A 14,060-nucleotide genomic window follows, 5' to 3' on the forward strand; every position below is an offset into this window, starting at 1 on the left:
CCAGTTTGCATTCCCACGAACAGTATGAGAGGGTTCCCCTTTGTCCACATCCTCACCAACATGTGTGGTTTCTTGTGTTGTTAATCTTAGCCATTCTTATGGGTGTTAGGTGATAACTCATTGTACTTTTGATTTGCATTTCCCTGATGATGAATGATGTTGAACATCTTTTCATGTGTCTGTTGGCCATCTGTATGTCTTTAACGAATGTCTTTTCACATCTTCTGCCCATTCCTTAACTGGATTATTTATTTTTGGGGTGTTGAGTTGATAAGTTCTTTATAAATTTTGATACTAACCCTTTACCAGATATGTCATATGCAAATATCTTCTCCCATACCGTCAGTTGCCTTTTAGTTTTGCTGATTGTTTCCTTCACTGTGCAGAAGGTTTTTATTTTGATGAGGTCCCGATAGTTCATTTTTGCTTTTCTTTCCCAGAGATGTGTTGAGTAAGAAATTGCTGCGGCCGAAGTCAGAGAGGTTTTTGCCTGCTTTCTCCTCTAGTATTTTGATGGCTTCCTGTCTTACGTTTAGGTCTTTCATCCATTTTGAGTTTATTTTTGTGTCTGGTGTAAGAAAGTGGTCCAGGTTCATTCTTCTGCATGTCGCTGTCCAGTGTTCCCAGCACCACTTGCTGAAGAGACTGTCTTTATTCCATTGGATATTCTGTCCTGCTTTGTCAAAGATTAGTTGGCCATATGTCTGTGGGTCCATTTCTGGGTTCTCTGTTCTGTTCCATTGATCTCAGTGTCTGTTTTTGTGCCAGTACCATACTGTCTTGATGATTACAGCTTTGTAATACAGCCTGAAGTCTGGGATTGTGATGCCTCCAGCTTTGGTTTTCTTCTTCAAAATTACTTTGGCTATTCAGGGCCTTTTGTGGTTCCATATGAATTTTAGGATTGCTTGCTCTAGCTCTGTATAGAATGCTGGTGTTATTTTGATAGGGATTGCATTGAATATGTAGATTGCTTTGGGTAGTATTGACATTTTAACAATATTTGTTCTTCCTATCCAGGAGCATGAAATCTTTTCCCATTTTTTTGTGTCTTCTTCAATTTCTTTCATAAGCTTCTATAGTTTTCAGTGTACAGATTTTTCACCTGTTTGGTTAGATTTATTCCTAGGTATTGTATTATGGTTTTTGGTGCAGTTGTAAATGGGATCGATTCCTTGATTTCTCTATTGCTTCATTATTGGTGTATAGGAATGCAACCAATTTCTGTGCATTGATTTTATATCCTTCAACTTTGCTGCATTCATGGATCAGTTCTAGCAAGTTTTTGGTGGAATCTTGGGTTTTCCATACAGAGTGTCATGTCACCTGCAAAGAGTGAAAGTTTGGCCTCCTCCTGGCCGATTTGGGTGCCTTTGACGTCTTTGTGTTGTCTGTTTGCTGAAGCTAAGACTGACAATACTATGTTGAATAACAGTGGTGAGAGTGGACATCCCTGTCTTGTTCCTGACCTTAGGGAGGAAGCTCTGTTTTTCCCCATTGAGGATGATGTTAGCGTTGGGTGTTTCATATATGGCGTTTATGGTCTTGAGGTGATCCTTCTATCCCTACTTTCTTGAGGGTTTTTTCCAAGAAAGGATTCTGTATTTTGTCAAATGCTTTCTCTGCATCTATTGAGAGGATCATGTGGTTCTTGTCCTTTCTTTTATTGAAGTGATGTATCACATTGATTGTTTTGTGGATATTGAACCAGCCCTGCATCCCAGGTATAAATCCCACTTGGTCATGGTGAATAATTTTTTTAATGTATTGTTGGATCTGGTTGGCTAGTATTTTGTTGAGGAGTTTTGCCTCCATGTTTATCAGGGAAATTGGTCTATAGTTCTCCTTTTTAGTGGGGTCTTTGTCTGGTTTTGGAATCAAGGTAATGCTGGCTTCATAGAATGAGTTTGGAAGTTTTCCTTCCATTTCTATTTTTTGGAACAGCTTCAAGAGAATAGGTGTTAACTCTTCTTTAAATGTTTGGTAGAATTCCCCTGGAAAGCCATCCAGCCCTGGACTCTTGTTATTTGGGAGATTTTTGATTACTAATTCGATTTCTTTACTTGTAATGGGTCTGTTCAAATTTTCTATTTCTTCCTGTTTCAGTTTTGGTATATATATTTCTAGGAATTTGTCCATTTCTTCCAGATTGCCCATTTTTTGGGCATATAAGTGCTCATAATATTCTCTTACTATTATTTGTATTTCTGCTGTGTTTGTTGTGATCTGTCCTCTTTCATTCTTGATTTTATTTTTTTTTTAAATTTTTTTTTTCAACATTTATTTATTTTCGGGACAGAGAGAGACAGAGCATGAACAGGGGAGGGGCAGAGAGAGAGGGAGACACAGAATCGGAAACAGGCTCCAGGCTCCGAGCCGTCAGCCCAGAGCCCGACGCGGGGCTCGAACTCCCGGACCGCGAGATCGTGACCTGGCTGAAGTCGGAAGCTTAACCGACTGCGCCACCCAGGCCCCCCTATTCTTGATTTTATTTATTTGAGTCCTTTCCTTTTTCTTCTTGATCAAACCGGCTAGGAATTTATCGGTTTTGTGAGTTTTTTCAAAGAACTAGCTTCTGGTTTCATTGATCTGTTCCACTGTTTTATTGCTTTCAATAGCAATGATTTCTGCTCTAATCTTTATTATTTCCTGTCTTCTGTTTTGGGGTTTTATTTGCTCCTCTTTTTCCAGCTCTTTAAGGTGTAAGGTTAGGTTGTGTATCTGTGACCTTTCTTCCTTCTTTAGGAAGGCCTGGATTGCTATGTACTTTCCTCTTATGACAGCCTTTGCTGTGTCCCAGAGGTTTTGGGCTGTGGTGTTACCATTTTCATTGGCTTCTATGTACTTTTTAATTTCCTCTCTAACTTTTTGGTCAGCCCATTCATTCCTTAGTAGGATGTTCTTTAGTCTCCAAGTATTTGTTATCTTTCTACATTTTTTTCTTGTTTTTGATTTCGAGTTGCGCAGCACTGTGGTCTGAAAATACGCACGGTATGATCTGGATCTTTTTGTACTTGTTGAGCGCTGATTTGTGTCCTAGTATGTGATCTGTTCTGGAGAACATCCCATGTACACTGGAGAAGAATGTGTATTCTGCTGCTTTAGTGTCATAGACTCTTAGTCTAACATTCTTTCTTGTCCAGCAAGAGAGTGGATGCGAGATTGAAACCGAGAGATGGCTAATGTCCGCGAAAAGACAAGAGCCCTGAATAAGGGTCCTCACTCCATATTTATTAAGATCAGAATGCTTACAAAGGTGATGGGCCTGCACAAACAGACAATGAATCTTTGAACACTAACTCAGCGGTATGAGGGAAAAGGGGTTTTGAGGATATACAGTGTTTGGGGTTTGGGTCAATATAAAAAAAAATCCTGGTGCTGGGCAGATGGGCAGGTGGTTGTTAATGACAGACAAGAGGTGCCATGTCTGTTTGTCTTAGGTAGCTTAGGGGATGAGACAGACAGAGCAAGTAACCTCAGGGTTAACAAGGCACCTTTTCTTTTACTAATCAACTCCCATCTGGGCAGCTTCACCTGCAGTGGTTTATAGCCCTATTTACCTGATTTGGTCCTTCCTTCCTATGAAAGCAGCTTTCTGCTATAGCACTAAACTAGGGGGCGCTTTCGCCCTGAATACCTAATCTTGCTTATACGTTTACAAGCATTTATAAAGTTATTTATAGATAAATATATAAATTTACAATTCATATACATTTGTATGGGGGTGTTTTCCCCCCTCTCTATTCTGGGGGCCTTGCCCCCCCATCCTTGGGGCTTTGGCTCCCCCTACCTTATTCTGGGGGCCTTTGCCCCCCCTCCGCTCTATCCTGTGGGCCTAATCTTGTTTATGCAAGTTTGGGTGTGAGCATGCTATGGCTTTGTAATTCTTTATGCCTTGTTAACCCATCAGTGCAGGCTCAGGGAATTCCTAAGCTTATTCCCCCTACTTTAAGATGAAATGTTCTGAATATATCTGTTAAGTTCATCTGGTCCAGTGTGTCATTCAGAGCCATTGTTTCCTTGTTGATTTTGTGTTTAGATGATCTGTCCATTGCTGTTAGTGGGGTGTTGAAGTCCCCTACTATTATGGTATTATCAATGAGTTTCTTTATGTTTGTGATTAATTGATTTATACATTTGGATGCTCTCACATTTGGAGCATAAATGTTTACAATTGTTAGATCTTCTTGGTGGATAGACCCCTTAATTATGATGTAATGCCCTTCTTCATCTCTTTATTTTAAAGTCTAGATTGTCTGATATCAAGTATGGCTACTCCGGCCTTCTTTTAGTGACTGTTAGCATGATAGATGGTTCTCCATCCCCTTTCTTTCAATCTGAAGGTGTATTTAGGTCTAAAGTGGGTCTCTTGTAAACAGTATATAGATGGATCTTGTTTTCTTATCCATTCTGTTACCCTATGTATTTTGATTGGGACATTTAGTCCTTTGACGTTTAGAGTGAGTACTGAAAGATATGAATTTATTGCCATTGTTTTGCCTATAGAGTTGGAGTTTCTGGTGGCATTCTCTGTTCCTTTCTAGTCTTTGTTGCTTTTGGTCCTTTTTTTCTCCCCCCCCCCCATCTTTTCTCCTCTCAGAGAGTCCCCCTGTCCCCCTTAAAATTTCTTGCAGGGCTGGTCTAGTGATCAGAAACTCCTTTAATTTTTGTTTGTCTGTGAAACTTTTTATCTCTCCTTCTATTTTGAATGACAGCCTTGCTGGATAAAGAATTCTTGGCTGCATATTTTTCCAATTCAGCACATTGAATATATCCTGCCACTCCTTTCTGGCTTACCAAGTTTCTGTGGATAGGTCTATTGCAAACCTGATCTGTTTTCCCTTGTAGGGTAAGGAATTTTTTCCCTTGTTGCTTTCATGATTCTTTCCTTGCTTGAGGATTTTGTGAATTTGACTATGATATGCCCTGTTGATGGTTGGTTTTTGTTGAATCTAGTGGGAGTCCTCTGTGCTTCCTGGATTTTGATGTCTGTGTCTTTCCCCAGGTTAGGAAAGTTTTCTGCTGTGATTTGCTCACATAACCTATCTACCATTTCTTCTCTCTCTTCATCTTCGGGGTCGCCTCTGATTCTGATGCTGTTGCTTTTTAATGAGTCACTAATTTCTCTCTTTCTTAAATCGTGCTCTTTTGCCTTAGTCTCCCTTGTTTTTTCTTTTCTTTCTTTTTTTTTTTTTTTATTTATTTTTGGAACAGAGAGAGACAGAGCATGAACGGGGGAGGGGCAGAGAGAGAGGGAGACACAGAATCGGAAACAGGCTCCAGGCTCCGAGCCATCAGCCCAGAGCCTGACGCGGGGCTCGAACTCATGGACCGCGAGATCGTGACCTGGCTGAAGTCAGACGCTTAACCGACTGCGCCACCCAGGTGCCCCTCCCTTGTTTTTTCTACTTCATTGTTTTCCCTAAGTTTGTCATCTATATTGCTGATTCTCTGCTCTGACTCATCATCCTTGCTGCTGTGGCATCTGTTCAAGATTGCAGCTCAGTTATAACATTTTTTATTTCATCCTGACTAGCTTTTACCTCCATAGAAAGGGATTCTAAACTGTTTTCAACCCCAGCTAGTATTCTTAATATCATGATTCTAAATTCTGGTTCAGACATCTTGCTTGTATCTGTGTTAAGTCCTTGGCTGTCATTTCTTCCTGTTCTTTCTTTTGGGGTGAATTCCTTCATTTCATCATTTTGAAGGAAGAAAAGGAATTAATAAGGTAAAAAAAATTAAAATTAAAAAATTAAAAACACAAAAAGAATAAAGGATGCTAGATCTTAGGTGTGTTCTGGTGTGATTGGTGAAAGGAGCTTGATAGATTAGAGTAAAAAGGGAAAGATAAGAAAAAAAAAGGAAAATGTTTGAAACTTTGAAAAAATACAATGAGAACAAAATGAAATGATGGAAGTAAAAAATAGAATTTGAAAAACTTATAAAACAGTAAAAAATACAGTAAAAAAACTAAAGAAAAATATTTTTAATAGAAATGGAAAATAAAAATAATTTTTTTCTGTTTCTGTATCCAATTATAAGAAAAAAAGGAAAAAAAATTGAATAGATGGACCAGTAAACAGACTGAGGTATGACTGAAGTTACATCGGTTTCCCCTAAAAGTGGAAGTAGGAAGCACTTTATAGTCTGTAAACTAAGCAGGCAGAGAGACTTGTGGTGTTCCTGAAGAGGAAGGTTGTCCCAGTTGGGCAGGGCTTAGTGTTACGGCTCCGTTTCTCACTAGATGGTACTGCTTAGCTTACTGGGGTGGATTGTTGTGGCACCTGTAGGTGTGTATGCACATGTGCCGGAAGGGTGAAAATGGTGTCACCCAGCTACGCAGTCTCTAGCATCAGAACTCTGTGCTCTCCCCGATCAGCAATTGCACACCCCTCCTTTGTCCCTGGGTTCTGTCCACACCCTGCTTTTACACTGTCCATGATCAAGCTGTCATGTTGCCAGGCGGTACCTCCCTCTTTTGTTCAGTCCCTTGCATACTCTTCTTATCTCTCGAGCTGCTTTCAGGCGTGAGGGATGCTTTCTGTACTCTGCCCCTGGCTCTGTCCTCTCTCTGCAAGCAAAAACAGCTCCCTGCCCTCTGCGGCTTTCTCCCCCAGTCACCTCTCCGTGCCACGTACCTGCTGGTTCAGGTTGTGCAGAGTGTTGTGTTATACCTCAAATCAGTATTCTAGGTGTGCAGGATGGTTTAGTGTTGATCTGGCTGTATTGCAGGGATGAGAGATGCAAAAAAAACCTTCCATGGTGTTCTGCCATCTTGGCCCCTCCCCCACTTCCATGTATTTTTTTATTCTTTAATTTCCTCATTAACCCATTCATTCTTAAGTAGGATGTTCTTTAACCTCCATGTATTTGTTGTCTTTCCAAATTTTTTCTTGTGTTTGACTTCATGTTTCATAGTGTTGTAGTTGGAAAATATGCATGGTATGTTCTCCATCTTGTTTTATTTGTTGAGGGCTGATTTGTGACCCAGTATGTGACCCAGTATGTGATCTATTCTGTAGAATGTGCCAGGTACATTTGGAAAGAATGTGTGTTCTGCTGCTTTAGGATGAAATGTTCTGAATATACCTATTAAGTCCATCTGGTCCAATGTGTCATTGAAAGTCATTGTTTCCTTGTTGTTTTTTTGCTTAAATGATCTGTCCATTGTTGTAAGTTAGGTATTAAAGTCTCCTACTATTACTATAGTATTAACAATGAGCTTCTTTATGTTTGTTATTAATTGATTTATATATATGGGGCCTTCACGTTGGACACATAAATATTTACAGTTGTAAGATCTTGTTGGACAAACCCTTTTATTGTGATATAGTGCCCTTCTCCTCTCTTGTTACAGCCTTTGATTTAAAATACACTTTGTCTGATATAAGCACAACTACTCTGGCTTTCTTTTGACATCCATTAGCATAAATGTTTCTCCATCCCACACTTTCAATCTGTAGGTGACTTTAGGTCTAAAATGAGTCTCTTGTTGGCATCATACAGATGAGTCTTGTTTTTTGTACATTCTGATACCCTATGTCTTTTGATTGGAGCATATAGTCCATTTACATTCAGAGTGATTATTGACAGATACGAATTTAGTGCTAGCATATTGCCTGTAAAGTCATTTCCGAGGATTTTCTCTGTTATTTTTGGTTTTTCTTTCCTGCTCAGAGAGTCCTCAATTATATTTCATCAGGACTGGGTTAGTGGTCATGAACTCCTTTAGTTTTTGTTTGTCCAGGAAACTCTATCTCTTCTATTCTGAATGGCAGCCTTGGTGGATAGAGCGTTCTTGGCTACATACTTTTCCCCTTTAGCACTTTGAATATATCATGCCACTCCCTTCTGCCTGCCAAGTTTCTTTGGAGAGATCTGCTGCTAACTGCATTTTTCTTCCCTTGTAGATTAGGAATTTCTTTTCCCTTGCTGCTTTTAGGATTCTTTCCTTATCTCTGTGTTTTGCAAGTGTTGGCCTGCTTTTGTTGATTTTGATGGGAGTCCTCTGTGCCTCCTGGATTTGGATATCTGTTTCCTCCCCCAGATTAGGAAGTTTTCAGCCCTTATTTGCTCAAATAAACCCTCTGCATCTTTTACCCTCTCTTCTTCTTCTGGGAATCCTATGATAATGAATGTTATTATTATGGAGTCACTGAGTTCTGTAAGTCTACTTTTGTGATTTAAGATTTTTCTTTCTCTTTTCAGCTTCATTATTTTCCATAATTTTATCTTCTGTATCACTTATTTGTTCCTCTGATTCTGCCCTCTTTGTGGTCATTGCATCCAGTTGGTTTTGTATCTCAGTTACTGCATTTTTTATTTCAGTCTGACTAGTTTTTACATCTTTTATCTGTAGTAAGGGGGTCCCTGGTGTTTTCTTTGCTTGTCTCAAGCCCAGCTAGTATCCTTATGATTATTGTTTTAAATTCTGAATCAGGCATATTACTTATATATGTTTCAATTAGGTCCCTGGCGGTGACCTTTTCTTGTTCTTTCTTTTAGGATGAATTCCTCCATCTTGGCACTTTGTCTGAGTCTCTGTCTTCTGTGTGTTAGGAAAGCCTGTTATGTTTTCTCCTCTTGAGAGTAATGGCTATAAGAAGAGGTCATATACTGCCCAGAGCTTGGTGCTTCAGGAGTTGTCTCTGGTGGATGCTGTGTGCACTCTGCTGTTGTGTTTTGGCTGCTCCTACCCTCAGGTCAGTCCTCTGCAGAGTTTCTCTTTGCCTGCCATGGGCAATGTTTTGCCCTTGGCCAGAGTGTGGTGAGTTTTACGTAGGTGTACTTTGGTCTGCTTACTTAAAGAAGCTAGACCCAATTTCCACTAGAGCTGAATCTTTGCAGCGCTGTGTGGTCAGTAGCCTCGGTGCGTGCAGGTGGGGGTGTTTGTGCTGGTCTTCTGGGGGAGGGGCCCATAGCCCTAGGTCAGAAGCAGCTGCAGAGTGCAGCGGGGCAGGGCTTGGTGTCAGTGGCTCACGCCTGCACTGTGGGCGCTCTGCTGCTCCCTGGTCTGCCAGTGCTGATGGGTGCAGGAGAAAAAGGGCACCTGCCCTCTCCCTTGTCGCTAGAGATGGGAGTTTGCACCTGCCACTGTCCGGGAAGCCTCCACAGAAGAGTGAACAATCTCCCTTCATGTGTCCCAGGCATCCCTCAGATCCTTGCCTTCACCCTGTCTGTGTCCGGGCCCCTTGCCTGCCCAGCAGGCGTGTGTTTTATCTCAAGTGCACCAGCCGAGTTCCAGAGTTTTAGGGACCCACGCTGACCCTCTGGGTGAGGGTGTCTGCTCTGGGGCTGGTGCTGGTTTGTCCCAGAAGGTCAGTCACATAAACGCACAGGCACTTAGAGTTCAGGGTAAAGCTCGGCAAGAAGCTGGCCTCCAGGTTAGCTGCCCTCAGCAGGTGTCTCTGCACCTGTGCTAATGAACTGGGTGGCCCAGTGGAGCCCAAGGGCTCTTTGGCCCCGGAGAGGCATTGCTGCCTCTCCCAAATGCACTCCAAGAAGGGGATCTGTCTCTCTCAGCACGACCCTCAGACTGCACTGTCTGCTGCCGGGCCTCCACTCCCCCCCAGAAGCGCCGCTGTGCCCCCTGGGCTCCACACCAGCCACGACCCGGACTTCTACTGAAACTCCAGTCTTTGAGCTCTGCTGCTTGTACAGACTCCCAGCAATCAGCCCCTCTCATTTTCCCAGTCACTGATTTTGGGGGAGTGCTTTTCTTGTGTGATCCCCTGTGTGCCACGCGCGCGCGCTCTCTCTCTCTCTCTCTGTCCCTCTCCATGATCAGGGCTTCTTCCCCTCCGCAGCACCCATGATTGTTTCTCTCCCAAATCATGTCTCCGCACCTTTTGCCTTCCACGATGTGGCCTCTTCTCTCCCTCTAGTTGTGTGGTCTGTTCCATCAGTCCTCAGATCGATTTCATGGGTGTTGAGGATGATTTGATACTTCTTAAATTCATCGTCTGCTTGAGGCAGGTTGCTGCTGCTGTCCCCATTTTACTAGGGTGAAATTCCCTCAGGGGCCCAGCACACGTCCTGACAGCCTGGCTGAGGAGGGAGGACTTCAGGATACTTGATTGACTGTCAGAGCCAGAACCGGCATCCGGCTCTTGGTTGTATGGAGTCTGCGGGATAGTGAGAAAGGGTGCACAGAGTACACGGCCCTGTACACACGGACCCCGCACACACCCTTACTACAAGTAAGGCTTGTGTTCTTCCCGTGGCTTCAGGGTCAGATTCCTATGAACACCTAAATCGCACTCATTGCTGTTCAGAACTGACATCTTTACCCCAAAAGGATGAAGTAACCGTATTTCCCAATCCATTACCGCATCAGGAGCGAGTTTACCGCGTGAGGGTCAGTACACTTCTCTCTGTTGTTGGCTTGTGTAGGTCTAGCATCCATTTTTACTTAAAAGTGCTTGATCCTTAAATTGCCTGAAAGGAGTGTCCTGAAAACATAATTATATTAAGTCCTCTATAAAAGAAGAAAAAAATCCAAAAGCTTTGTAGATGAAAATTGATGAGTGGTCTACTGTCTCTACACGGCCAGACCTGAAGGTGGGACCTAAACCCGACACATTCTCAGTCTCAGGTATGAGAGAGAGGCTCCTGTGTTGGCTGAGGAAGATTTCTTCACCTAGCATCTCAAAACCCATATAAGATAAAACTCCATCATGTGACTAGATTACTAGCTAAAAATAAAGTGAATGGACAGCAACAAATAAAAAGAAATCCTCAAGTCTCTGTTCTTTTCTCAGCTTCATCCTCAAATTCCTGTTTATACCCGTTCTGAGTTCTGAGAAAAGTGCCATAAGCCGACTAAATTGGCCATTTGCTCTCAGACTTGGCATCTTCCTGCAGCATGATGGCCGCCTCTTCTTTTTGTAGATTGTTACAGACTCGGAGGGAGCCACTGACTCAACAACTGCAGTCCTCATGGTCAGCGGTGCTGTGGACCATCCGCCGGTTGCCAACGCAGGACCAAATCAGACCATAACTTTGCCCCAAAACTCCATCTCTTTGAATGGAAACTGGAGCAGTGATGATCACCATATTGTCCTCTGTGAGTGGTCCCTGGGTCCTGGGAGTGAGAGCAAAGAGGTGGCCATGCAGGCAAGTTCTCTAGCCTGCCTTCAGACTTTTACTTGTCTATCCGTCCACCTACCTGCCCTCCCAACCGTGTACCCATCCGTCCATCAATCCACCCATCCACCCGCCCATGCAGCTATCCATCTGCCTGCTCATCCATCCATCCATCCATCCATCCATCCATCCATCCATCGGTACATCTGTCCATCTGTTTATCTCTTCACACATTTACCTACCTACCTACCTAAAGTATTGCTATGTGTGTGTGGGGCAGTTATATCTAGACAATATGTTTTACAAGATTATCTGATAGATTACAACTATTGGAAGAGCCCCGGAATTCACAAATCTTCAAAATTTACGTCCTTTCCCCTCATGCATTCTCTATAAGCCCGGAATAGCAACTAAGTGGGTCCCATGTTGACAGCTTGATCTTGAGGCTAGTTTGGAGAAAGTCTGACCCAGCATTTGCTACGGAAATACTATTTTATTTTAGTATTGGGAGAAACTTTAGAAATAATCCAATATAAACTTTATTATCAGGAATTTTTTCCTTATCTGCAGTAACAAGGTTATTGTCTCGTGGTTGACAGATTAAGATGTTAAAAGGGGTGAACCTTTTATTAACTGGAAAATCACAAAGACGACTGTAAACCAGACTCTTACATTCGTGGAAACGTCATGCAAGGCAGCCTGCCGCAGCTTTGCTCCGGATGGGGAAGCCCACGGAGCCCTCCAATGGGGTGGTTCTGTGGGCACCGGGTGACACGTGTTGGTCTGCCCAGTTCCCGTCTGCCACAACATTTCCTGTACTGGGTACATAAGCCTTCATGTAACTAGTAATTTTGAAGTAAGGACTAGGAAATTATACTTCTGTAAAGCTTTTCAGAGAAAAAAGCTTGACTTTATTTAGTCAAAAATAGGGAGGGGAGCCTGGGTGGCTCAGTCAGTTAAGCTTCTGACTTCGGCTCAGGTCATGATCTCACAGTTTGTGGGTTCGAGCCCCACCTTGGGCTCTATGCTGACAGCTCAGAGCCTGGAGCCTACTTCGTATTCTGTGTCTCCCTCTCTCTCTGCCCCTCCCCCTGCTCACACTCTGTCTCTCTCTTTCAAAAATAAACATTAAAAAAAAATTTTTTTTTTAAAGTAGGGAAAAGCTGTAACAAAAACTGGAAACAGTCTCAGTGTTCATCAGTGGGGAGTGGCCAGACCCACCATGATACATTATACAATGCTAGTTTAAAAGAGATAACTTAGGGGCACCTGGGTGGCTCAGTTGGTGAAGTGTTTGACTTCAGCTCAGGTCATGATCTCGCGGTTCGTGGGTTTGAGCCCCATGTCGGGCTCTGTGCTGACAACTCGCATTGTGTCTCCCTGTCTCTCTGCCCCTCCTCCCTATTCACTCTCTCTCAAAAATAAACATTAAAAAAGAAAAGCTGATAACAAAAACTGGAAAAAAACCTCAGTGTTTTTTTTAAGTTCTTAAAAGTATATATTTCAAGTTTCACAAGTTCCCCTTGTGCCAACACAGTTGGTTTTCTATCATCTTTTTTCAATTTTCCATTAAAACCTTTAACAAATACATGCAGATATATTTATCTTTAGACAATCTCGGGATCTATAAAAGTAAGTGAAGTATAAGAGGATTTAAGATTAAAAATCCTTTCTTTGTTGCCATGAACTTCAGACCTAAGCAATAATTGGAAATGTTCCCAACAACAACAAAACAGCAGCAAAATGAAAGGTTATTAACTTGGAGACAAGTGTAGCTATGATATACTCAATGGAAAAAAAATATCGAAAAGTTTTGTTTTAGAATTTTAAAAAATTATTTTTAGTTATAAGAGTAATACATGAATTGCTTCTTATGGTTAAAAAAAAGTGAACTTCTGATAAAGTGCAAATACAACCTATATCCCGCCCCAGTCCCCTTATTGGAGATAAATTACTTTGGTCAGTTTAATATGCGTCCTTCCAGAATCCTTGCGTGTGTATGTATACGGACACGTAACAGTATCTGGCACACTATATGCCTTGTTCCACAACTTTCTCTCTTTGCTTGATGATGTATGTCTTTGACATCTTTCCATTTCGTTATAAATCTACCTTAATGTTTGTTCATTTTTGAGAGAGAGAGAGAGAGAGAGAGAGAGACAGAGCGTGAGTGGGGGAGGGGCAGAGAGAGAGGAAGACACAGAATCCAAAGCAGGCTCCAGGCTCTGAGCTGTCAGCACAGAACCCAACATGGGGCTCGAACCCACGAACCGTGAGATCATGCCCTGAGCTGAAGTCGAACGCTTACCAGCTGGGCCACCCAGGTGCCCCTAAATTAATCTCTTTTTTTTTTTTTTTAATTTTTTTTTTTCTTCAACGTTTTTATTTATTTTTGGGACAGACAGAGACAGAGCATGAACGGGGGAGGGGCAGAGAGAGAGGGAGACACAGAATCGGAAACAGGCTCCAGGCTCCGAGCCATCAGCCCAGAGCCAGACGCGGGGCTCGAACTCACGGACCGTGAGATCGTGACCTGGCTGAAGTCGGACGCTTAACCGACTGCGCCACCCAGGCGCCCCTAAATTAATCTCTTTTAAACGAGCATTGTATCATGTATCATGGCGGGTCTGGCCACTCCCCACTGATGAACGTTGAGAGCGTTTCCAGTTTTTGTTATCAGAGCCCATGCTTCGTCAGGGTCCGTTGTGAGCCTCCTTGTGCACGTGGGCTCTCTCTGGTGGAGGCAGAGAGAAGTGGGATTGCTGGTTAAAGAGCATGCTCCTTTGCCATGCGAACGGCTGTTGCCAGATTGGCTTCCAAAAAGGCTATATTAATTTATACTTCTTCAAGAAGCACATGAGGATACACAGTGAACTTTACATTGCATTTTCTTGGGACGCACACATTTCTTTTTCAAGCAGGATCTCCATATTTAACAACATTACTCATTTTTCATTATGTCATACTACTTC

The 14,060-nt window shown here is 42.5% G+C and overlaps 1 protein-coding gene across 1 annotated transcript in view; it reads left to right on the top strand.

Annotated features, from left to right (window-relative positions):
- The window catches only part of KIAA0319 (KIAA0319 ortholog), a 70,776-nt gene that overhangs the window by 34,541 nt on the left and 22,175 nt on the right, over nucleotides 1-14,060 (top strand). Inside the window, 1 exon segment of the mRNA XM_030314729.2 lies at nucleotides 10,894-11,118. Within this exon segment, the coding sequence (XP_030170589.1) occupies nucleotides 10,894-11,118 (225 nt within the window).

This window comes from Lynx canadensis, chromosome B2, assembly GCF_007474595.2.
Source record: "Lynx canadensis isolate LIC74 chromosome B2, mLynCan4.pri.v2, whole genome shotgun sequence".
Taxonomy (NCBI): Eukaryota; Metazoa; Chordata; class Mammalia; order Carnivora; family Felidae; genus Lynx; species Lynx canadensis.